This window comes from Anser anser (assembly GCF_964211835.1).
Source record: "Anser anser genome assembly, chromosome: 5".
Classification (NCBI taxonomy): Eukaryota; Metazoa; Chordata; class Aves; order Anseriformes; family Anatidae; genus Anser; species Anser anser.
In genome coordinates, this window is record NC_139725.1 from 34,803,383 (window position 1) to 34,813,922 (window position 10,540).

Here is a 10,540-nt window from a genome sequence, read left to right on the forward strand (position 1 = left end):
ACCAGCTATGCCTGAAGCTGTGAGATTAGGAAGGTGTGCACGTTCCATCCATGCATGCCAGGAACCAGGAGTTTCACTTGGCTGTTCAGGACTGAACAACTTGACGGGCACAAGCCTCCTTCACTTTTTTAAGCGTAAGGAGACTGCTGAAACAGGGAACGAACTAGGAGTTAATTACCTGTCTGGACTAAACGCCAGCAAGAAGGTGGAGCGTGGACTGTCTGGCAACTCAACTTTCTGAAAAAGCCAACAAAGCAGGAAGTGTTGCAAGTGTCACATGATCGTACTTTAACTGTAAGCCACACGGACAGTAAGGGGAACCCGCTGCAGGAACATATCTATTATCACATCGCTGCAGGAACTGAACAGAGCCAGAGAGCATATCAAGTGTAACACATCAAATGTACAATCACGAGGCAATTTATCTTCAAATCCCTGCCTCCCGTCCCCCTCTCCAACACCAACCTGTGCACCTCTGTTCTGTGACCTTACCTTGCCCTCCCATTTCATCCATCGAGTTTTATCCTCCACCAGCTCCTGCAGGAGCCGCTGAGCACCCAGCGCCTGGGTGCCCCGCTCCCTACCCCACAGGATGCGGACCGCATTCTTCTCCGGTACAAACTTCATGGCTCTCAGCAGCCAACGTTACGCCAACCAGCGGGAGAAGACACCAGCAGGTTCCAGATGACAACCAGCACTGAGCTACAGACAGGCTATCCACATGTCAACTGTTTATCTTCATGGAAACCTAGAAAGAGAAGAGCATGATAAGAAAGGCAGCTTTTACCTGGATGAAGGAAGAACTTTAAATCCCAATACAACAGATTTAAGGGGAGCATCTACCCTCTCCCCTGCCTTTGCTGCCTTTTTACATTATCAGGGCCCAGTTTTGACAGTTCTGCAGCCAAAGATTACTTTAAAAGGGTTTTGAAAGCATCTAGCCATTTCCACGTACAGATATTGCAGACATACCACATCTAAAGAGAATTAAAAATTGGACTTGAAACTTTCACCCTTCCCTCCATCTCTTGCTGTACATAATAAAGGAAAAAAAAAAATCTATGAAGTGACACTCTTTGCACCTTAAAGATTTAGCTCCTATCTGGGAAGGCTGACAGATAGCTAGAGGAATAGCATTAAAAATTGACAATAATAACAGAAGTCTCCGCAAAATTGTGCGGATTTCAGTAACGGTAACCATTAGCACTGCAAAAGTTAGACAACTGATGCACCTCAAGTCCTAATTATTTCCAATTCTATCCCAACAGTTCACAGTGTATGAAAACAAGCACGTAGCAGACCAAAACCTTTCACTGAAGGCTGCAGTGGCATATTGGCTAACTCCACCACAATGGCTCATTTTGCCTGTCTGCAAATCATCTTTCCATCTCAGAACAACAGTTCCCCTAAGTAATACACAACAGCAAAGACTGATGCTTTTAGTGTATTTTGAGCTGCTAAGGGAAAACATTAGTAATACCTGTTGGTTGGCGTTTTGTTTGGTTGGTTTTTAGAAAAAAGTTAGGTTTTTGACAGAACAAAACAGAGCAACCACGTTACATAGCTTTTAAATAGTCTCCGGCATTGGGGCTCGTTACCAAAAGCTTTCCCAAAAGAAGAATTTTTTTTAGGATAGACAAAAGAAGGAACACTGCTGCAATGCTATTACCTTTTGATCCCACCAGAGCGCGCATACTACTCTGCCATCTCTTTTCAATGTAAAGATCTAAAGACAAATCCTCCTCAGTTCATGTCACATGAAACAAAACCACCAATACTCTATCACAAAGGAAGTGGCAACTTAAAAAAAAAAAAACAAGCAAAAACACACACACAGGAAAAAAGGTTCACGTACCAAGAAGAGATAATTGTTAAATGACGGAATTCAGAGCGGTCATTAGCAAACCTTCCTTTCCTCCCACTCTCCCTAAAAAAACCCTCCTGAGCAGATGATTCAAGGCAGCTGCTGCTTATTGGGAGGAGCTGTCTGAAGAGATAAGCCAGGAAAATGAGTTCCAATAAAGCGGACCGGTTTTCATTTGTAAAAGTACAATAAAGGGTACTAAAGTAAAGTGAGGAACAAGTAAATGCATCAACCTTTTGAGAAATGAAATTCACCACAGAAATTCAAGCTAGCTGGAACTTTCCTGATGCTTAATGTGAACAGCATGGGGATCATCTATTCCAGGGAAGCTAAACTACCCAATATAAAATAAGCCTTCTTTTAACAATCTGTGAAAGTCAGCCAAGCATTAGGTAGGAATTACTCTACAAAATAAAAGCCTTACTGGAAAGCGATAGAAAAACTGAAGTTGTCATACCGCAAGAGAGTTCACAGAAGCAACTGTAGAGATGAAAAGAGCCCAAACCCCAAATGCTAGAACAGTACAAAAAGGCTAACTAGAGTAGATACAGCCAAAGCACTGTATAGCACATGAATCACTAAACCAAACTTTTCTTCATTAAACGCTAATAAACCCTAATCTGAATTCTGCGAGCAAGGCCAGTCACCCACGTTCAGAAGTGAAGGGGGTCAGAGTGGAGGAAGCGCGGCTGGGAAGGACAGGTCAAGAACAACACAGGCAATAAAAAGCCTGTTGTATGGGAGCAAACTATACGTCTAGTTTCACCTAGGAAAATTAAGAAAACAGCAGCTGACTAGTCTTTATGAGTGCTTTCAAGGATCAAGTACGATGTCAATGCAAGAATAAATGTGTAAACCAAACACAAATGGGAGACTTGCAGTTGGACCAAGCTGGAAGTCCAAGACCTCAACCACCAAGCTAGCAGAGTAGCCTTCCAATAGGTGTAAAGGACAAACAATCTAAATAACTTAATAGAAGCTGATAATTTAAAAGCAGGATAACCCAATTACTCATGAGAAAGTACAAGCTCCGACAGCTTGGGAACATTTCAGTCCTATAAGGACTGAAATTACATGAAGTACAATAGCAACAAGGAAACCAAGATGTTTATCAAGCATCTTGATGTTTGTTTATGCCATGAGTAAGTTTACATACTGTAAAATAAACAGATAACACCTACAAATGCTTTTAGGGAGCTCCTTGTATTCACCTTATTTAAAGATTAAGTCACCTTCACAGCATAAAAGCAAGTACCTACCTTAAAACAACTTATCTAAATCTTCGCAGAGGCGTACTAATTTTTTGAACTAATTCGGATATAACAAACACTTCATACGTGAGCCTCCTGAGCGTGTCCAAACTTGCTCTTTTTCCCTCAGGGACTGTCTCTCATTTTCCAGCTCCTTTGAACTGACTCACCTCTTTAAATCACTTGAAAAGAAAACAAAATAAAGCTCCAGACTTAAAGCCTATGCTACCTGCTCAACATCTTTAAAAGCTGGGATCTCATCAGAAAGAGCTGAGTGAATCCTTCCTGAGCAGAGCTGGCACTCCAGAGTCACTGCTGGTCCCTCTGGGGACCAAGCTTTATTCGTGCTTCAGAAGTTTAATCCCTTACCTGAATTAGCCTGAATACAGTAACTGCTCTCCACTGCTTGGCGACACGCTCTGCAACACTTTGGATTGGCAAGGAAAAAGAAAATCCGAGCCTTTAAATGGAGAAAGAGATGCAGCATAGATATGGGTGTTATCTCTGCTACCTTTAGCAGGAAGACTTGAACTTTATTATTGTATCATCTGCTCGGGGTTTTGTTGTTGTTTTCATTTGTTTGTTTTGCTTTGTTGGTTTTGGTTTGTTCATTTGTGTTTGTTTGTTTTTTCCCCAAGAGATAGACCCGGTTCCTTCTCTAATCTAATACAGGTACCCATCAAATCCAAACATTTTGCTCAGATGTAAGGAGAAAAATGACAGCGTGTCACTAAATCCCATGAAAAGACAAAACACTGAAGTACCAACCACAGCAGTCATCCAACTAACAAAGCTTAAAACGAGCTCTGTGGGCTTGAAAATACAACTCGGGCCTCAGCATCAAGAAAACGTGCGGCTCCTTGGACCAAACCTACCTGGGCCAGCAGCGGACCGATTCAGCAGCAGCGTTGCTTCTGTTACAAAAGCTGAGCTATCACAGCTGATGAGCAACTGACCACCAGCACCAGGAACTGCTTTGGGCCCTGTATTTCTCTGTTGTCTTGTTTTGCGTTTTTAAATCAGGATGACCAGAAGTGGAGTCCGACAGCTAGAAGATTAGGTGATGCCCTGGATGTGGGCCAGGGCTCCAGAGAAATTCCCAAAGTGGAAACTCAGAAATTTTTCTGTAATTGGCGGCTTTGTTTCCTTAACAGTTTTCTCCCTTCAGGGCATTTCAGGACAGCATGCTGGGCTGTTTATAATTTTGGAAAGAGCACAGCCCAACCCCAAGCCTTTTCACTTGCTCTGCGCCAGCTGTCCTTGAGGAAGCCTCAAGAACTCCTGGCCTTAGATCAGTGTAAGCTCAGTTGTGATCGTCACTTCTACAGATGCTGAACCTCCCCAAAACCAAAGTGAAGCAGCAAATTAACTGGTAACACTTCATAGTGGTACAGGACCACAAGAAAACACTGACAAAAAGGTGGGAAGAGAAGAGGAATAAACCTAAACCCATTCAAATGGCCTTACAGAAAGGATGTCGTGATGTTTTGTGTGTTATGCAGTGGGTCTGTCAGTTTTCCACTAAGAAGCTTCAGCACTTTACAGAGATCCTGGTCCCATTTCTTATACACATACAGCTTTGGCATTAAAAATTTTGTGGAGAATCTGGGAGCACAGCTGGCTTTGGGGAAAAAGTTATTTCACGTGGCCTTCAGCTCTTGACTACAGATCTCTTACCACTCCTAAGGACCTCCTGGTTGCGTGCAGAGCATGCCCCTGGGAGCCTTTCCTGACACGCGCGTACAGGAGCAGTGGTATCTGCTCCACCGGTGGTTAAATGAAAAAAGCTGCAATCGGTAAACACTACTTATAACGGGACTTCTGTCCAAAAGATACAAATGTCCAAATAATTACAGACAGCTTGGCTGCCTAAAGAGCTCTCAAGTGAACGACGAAGACAGAAACAACATTAAGTGAAAGAGAAAAACCATCTCTGGCTTTGCAATCTGGGATGCATGGAGAGAATCCCCCAGAAAAGCCCAGAAAGGAGGAAGGGAGAGCATGCTGTTAGTTTCTGTCTCCAAGTCCCTTTGTCAAGTTTTAAGACTTCCAGAATGCGTTGACTGTAAAACCAATGGGAACCCCACAAGTTATGGGTCAGTGCCAGCAGTATGCAGTGTACTAATGTAAATACAATCAAAGACACTGCGTAGTGTTTTTGGTTGTATTTAATAAATATTAGTAGTAACTCAATAAATCCACTATTGCACACTCAGGTGACTTCTACCAGTAACAATCTGAAGACCGCGCACAGAACAGTTTTTATGGTGGTAAAGGCCAAATGCTTCACCTTCACTACCAGCGATCCTTAGAGGCTGCAGTCACAAGACATGCCATTTCCTCAAATCACTTTCTACAACCAGTTTCCCTCCTATTCTACAAAGTTTAATTTTGAGGCAAATTGCTTTATCAGGACCCCAGCGTCTTTAACATGCCCTAAAGAGGGAAGAAGACGACACCATGCGTGCTGAAGAGAGCCTGAGACCACCTTGTCAGTATGCCTGCAGCCTACACAGCCCCTCTCCTTTCACAGGAGCTTCACTGATAAAGCAACAAGTCCTCATTCTCCAAGACCCAGAGACAGGACATCTCCAAAGGAGAACTACAAGCCTAAAGCATCGTTCAGAACATGCATGAGCAGTAACACAGCTCCCGTGACTTTCTAGTTCAGTGCCCTGTTTCTGCTCCAAGTTTCCCCCCTCTGCAATAAGGGGACAGCGATGCCAACATCTTCTTAAATTGCACAAAACAAGACGCATAAAAAGCCCCAGAAATGCTATCCTGGGTAGAAGAGGACCTCAAGCCTACCAGCATTTTTATTAAAATCGTTGATTCAATTCATACCAAGTGCCTTGCTGTTCCCTCTAAACCTTTTCATGTCTCCACTTGAAAGACTGAGCAAAATAAAAAAAATAAGTTGATGTAAAACCAAAACAAAAAAGCTGATTTGCCCTCTCCACCCTGTATCAGCTCAGCTAAACAAACAGGACGAGTCAAAGAGTCCTAGTTTGGTAAGTAATCGAACTATGTAGCACTGGAATTTGAACAATGCAAAAACAACAACAAAAATCAGTAAAAAAGGGTGACATGACTCATATCCAGAACAGTTCCACTGATCTAAACTTAGTACCTCCTGCTCTTCCAAAACTTGTCTTGTGCTCCATACAAAGCAGCCAAGCCACATGAATTTCTGAGAAAGTACCTGATCAGCTGCATTTTTACACTTTCTTCCTAATACCACAATTCGTTTTCCCTTAACTCCAAGTGATAACTTCCAAGTTATCTTGCAGCAATATCTAAATGGACATGCATTGGAAATAAGCTGGAAGAATGAAAGAAGCAAAATTAGAGTGCGTTATATTGCTTTCTGTTTCTACTTCTGTGTCCGTGATTATCCCAAAAAACAAACAAAATAAAACCATGGGAACTTTAAGACACTGGAAATATGCAGGTTCCTGACATTAGGCTACTAAAGAGCATAAAGCCAGTCCTCAACCAACCACCCCAAACTGTAAAAAGAAAAGAATCTGAAGAGGATAGACAGTAAGTTTGTGATGGAACTAGATAACAGGGTCCAGATTTACCACCACGAAGGCACTTTCATTGTGTGACTCTTTTTACTCTTCAAAGCTTTAAAGATACTCAGCAAGTGTAAGTTTTCCCTTGATTAAAGGGAGAGAGATTTAGAAAGTAACTCCAAAGCACATCTTTTGCAGATGCACTAGATACACGGCTCTAAGTTGTATCCGCAACTCTACGCATTTCCATATAAATCACAACAGGATTATGAAAGAAAAATAACTAGCATTAGTGCTCCTTGATTAAAAAACCCATTGTTGTATTTTAAATTGAAACCACAAACAGCTCAGGAAGTTTAATTAGATTACAAAGATGTCAAGAGCACATCGTCATTTCAAGATATGATATGACAACAACGTGGAGCTGACTGCCATCAGAATCTGAATTTGTCTTCCTGGTCTGGATTAGATGAGCTAGAATACCTGTAAGAGAAGTACTTTTAATTGCTAGTTATTTACAGCAAAAATATCAGGAAGTGGAAGAGAAGGCTGCAGATACCACCTTCTGAAGGTCAGCGAACTGGTGGTACAGATGAGAAGGGAAGTCATAAAAAGGTAAGCGATAAGCTGTGTCTGGCGTCTGGCAGCTTCATTTGCCAGCGATAACACGAAGCATTTCCCTGTCTATTACTGCTATTTCCACACAAGCTTCAAGAATTCTTGAGGAGATACTCGCTCCAATCCACAAGCCGGGAAGAGAATAAATATAATTTCATAAAGCTGTAAGGTCTGTCAAAGAGCAGACCTGAGATCCAGGAGATTAAGAGTTTGTGTCCTGACTCCGCGCTCAGCCCGTGGTATCTTTGGCAAAGTCCTGCACACAGTAGGAAAGGAGGGGCAGAGCAAATAGAAAAAGAGAGCAAAAAAAAGAAAGCAGCTTAACCCCTTCAGAGAACCACTCTCATTTTGATAGAAGAGCAAAGAAATTCTCAATTAACGTAAATATTGAGGTTTTGAGAAGTCCCATGAAGGTTCCTCAAGCTCAAGAGCCACAGCCAAGTGCTACCTACCAGCATCACGCATGCAAGAGCGACTTGGGAGCACTGGCATCACCGAGGACAATGGTTTGGGTTGGCATGGAAGGGTTTTGGGAATGGCATGGGTATCCATCCACAGGGTGAAGTATTTTATTCATTCAGAGCTGCGCTGCCAATTCCTGACACCCTTTCCCCTTCTCAGTGAGAAACGTAAGGAGGAAGGAACAAAAAAGTATCAGAAACGGGGGTCAGACACTCCTCTGAACCATTCTACGCTGCTCCAGGTGGCGAGTTAGTGCTACGTACTGCAACAGGGCTGCAGGAAGGCGTTGCTCTCCGGGGACAGCCCCGAGACCTCACTGAGAGCATCACAAGTGGAGCTGTGCCACAGCGCACGGATCAAGATGACTCTCTCCGCGCTCAGACCTGGCACCTCACCACCCCACGTGCCTTCAACCAACAGCTTACAGGAACCGAGACAACAAACAGCTACTGGACAGCAGTTACAGTCAAAGTCCTTCACAACCCACGTTAAATCTAGCAGGGACGTACGTCTCTTGGTTTAAGCAACTCCATCAATAGGTCTTTCACTGAGCAACTGCCATACAATTTAACAGCCTTGAAACATTTCCAACGCTAATGCCCTTCCACTGCACATCACCCCACTACTCACTTCCAAAAACCACCGTTCTTTTGTGCTCACGTCATTAACAATTTGCTTCTGTCTTTTTCCTTGCTAGATACGTGCAGGACTCTTAACACAAGAGCACACAAGGTAACTATTAACATGTACTATGCCCCTTATCAGGTCTCCAACAATACAAACTCAACAGGGGGGAAAGAAAAAAGAAAAGAAAGTACCTTAATGCTATTCACCTGAAAAACGTTAATGAGCGTTAACTATATTAGCAGCATCAACAATGACTTTGTAGGTGTCCTGAATTCAGTCAGCTTGCTAGCCACTGCACAAAAGATACTGAACTTATTTTCCATCAGTTTCATTAAACAAAATTATGGTGCAGGAAGGGAGGAAATATTCAAATCCCTAACTCGTGACAAGGGGATACTAGCAGGCAGCGTTATTGCTCGCCTTCCTTGCAAACGGTCACTGCAGCTGCATGGAAGTTGCAAGCGCCGCGTGGAAAATGGAAAAGTAGAAAACAGCCGAACAAGAATCCAGGGGGTCAGCTATGACTCAGAAAAGGGCAAAAGAAAGAAAATTAAGAAGAAGCTGACAGCAAAGTAAACACTCTGCGTACACTCCCTGGTAGCTAAGTCTGAACAGGCGAGCCCAGCTATCTGGACCCAGACGCGTTCTTCATTCCAAGTACTAGAAAAAAACACAGAACTGCTCACGGACTGCTGCCCTCGTTAACATCCCCGCCGCCGCCACGCCACGGATGAGTACCAGATACTCGTTTGCTACCTTCAAAACACAAATAGACCATTTTTAAAGAAAACCCTGATCTACAACAACACTGTGGACTACAGAATTAGCAAGCAAGCTCTACCAAAGACCTCTGAACACCAGAAGCTGAACCACAGCAGCAGTCCAGAAGATAAACAAGGATGTTAAACTTGGGGAACTGCACCTGAAACTCGCTGCTGTGTTACTCACAAGGCATTCGGACGTGCCCGGATTTAACCTCATCCCCTGTTCTGAAAATGAACCCAGCAACAAAATTAAGCAGCGCTGCAGCGGACTGGCAGTAAGCGCGCACCACAAGCAGGTCACTGCCAGGTTCCATTTTAACATCCCCATTAGCGATCTGAAAGAGGATGGGAGTGGCAGAGGCTGAGGAGCCAAGCTGACATTTGCAAAGGACACCAAGCTGGGTGGAGCGGTAAACAAAGACAAACAGAAAAACACGCTGGGCTTCGTCTGAAGATCTGAAACGTTTGGCGTGGAGGAGAAACGGGGTGGCACGGGGCGCTCCTCCTGAGCGTATTTACGCAGTTAACGTGCTCTCCGCAGTCACGCAGCTGAGAGGCAGCCTGCCCCTAGACAGAAACCCTTCCCGACCCTCACAGCAGGAGGGTACCGTCAGGGTACGCGCTGGGGGAAATACCACGGAGAGCCACCCGGCGCAACCCCGCGGGACGTGGAGCCCTCCGGGGGCAGGCCTCCCGCCGCACGCCCCCCGGAGCCGCCGCCTCGCCGCGCTCAGCGGGGCAGCGCCCTGCGGCAGCCCCGGCACCGGCCGGCGGGACCCGTCCCCAGCCGGGCCGCGGGGGGGGGGGGGGGTGGTGGCTCCCGGGGCGCCCCGCTCCGGTCCCGCCGCCTCCGCCGAGGCCGCACCCGCCCGGCGCCGCCGTCCCGGGGCCGAGGGCCCGGCGCGGCCTCCCCGCCGCTAGGCCGCGGGCCGGGTGCCGGCTCCCCAAGGCCGCGGGCCCCGAGCCCCGGCGGCCCCGCGCCGGCCGGCGCCTCCGCCGCAACCTCCCGGGGCCCCGCCGCGGCCGCGCCCGCCCGGGGAACGGCCCCGAGCCGGGGGCGGGCCGAGGAGCGGGGCCGGGGCCTACCTGCGGCGGGGGGCCGGGGCCGGGCCGGTCGGAGCGGCCCCTCCGCTCGCTCGCCGCTGCCGCCGCCGCTCCGAGCTCCGGCCAGGCCAGGCAGCCGAGCGCCGAGCCGGGCCCGGGGAGCGGCGCCGAGGAGCGGGGGCCAGGCCCGAGCAGCCGAAGGTAGAGCGGCGGCGGCAGCCCGCGCCAGACGAGCGCCGAGCGGCTGCGGGCCGCCGCTGCCCCCCCGCGGCCGGCCCAGCCGGCAGGCCCGGCCAGTCGAGCGCGGAGCGGCACGGGGCCGGGCCGGGTACGGCCCGGGGGCTGCGCCAGGCGGGGCCGCCTGCGGCCGCCTCCCTCCTGCAGCGAGCCCGT

General features: G+C 47.0%; 1 protein-coding gene across 2 annotated transcripts in view; it reads right to left on the minus strand.

The window, feature by feature from the left end:
* The window catches only part of AMBRA1 (autophagy and beclin 1 regulator 1), a 131,684-nt gene extending 121,309 nt beyond the window's left edge, over positions 1-10,375 (minus strand). Inside the window, exons 1-3 of one of the 2 annotated variants that reach the window (XM_083839455.1) lie at positions 10,190-10,375; positions 493-748; positions 179-237 (exon numbers count right to left, since the gene is read on the minus strand). In XM_083839455.1, the coding sequence (XP_083695581.1) occupies positions 179-237; positions 493-627 (194 nt within the window). In that variant the 5' untranslated portion in view covers positions 628-748; positions 10,190-10,375. The remainder of the gene's footprint in view (positions 1-178; positions 238-492; positions 749-10,189) is intronic. The other variant, XM_083839456.1, reaches the window with a different exon arrangement.
* Between the last annotated feature and the right edge of the window lie 165 nt (positions 10,376-10,540).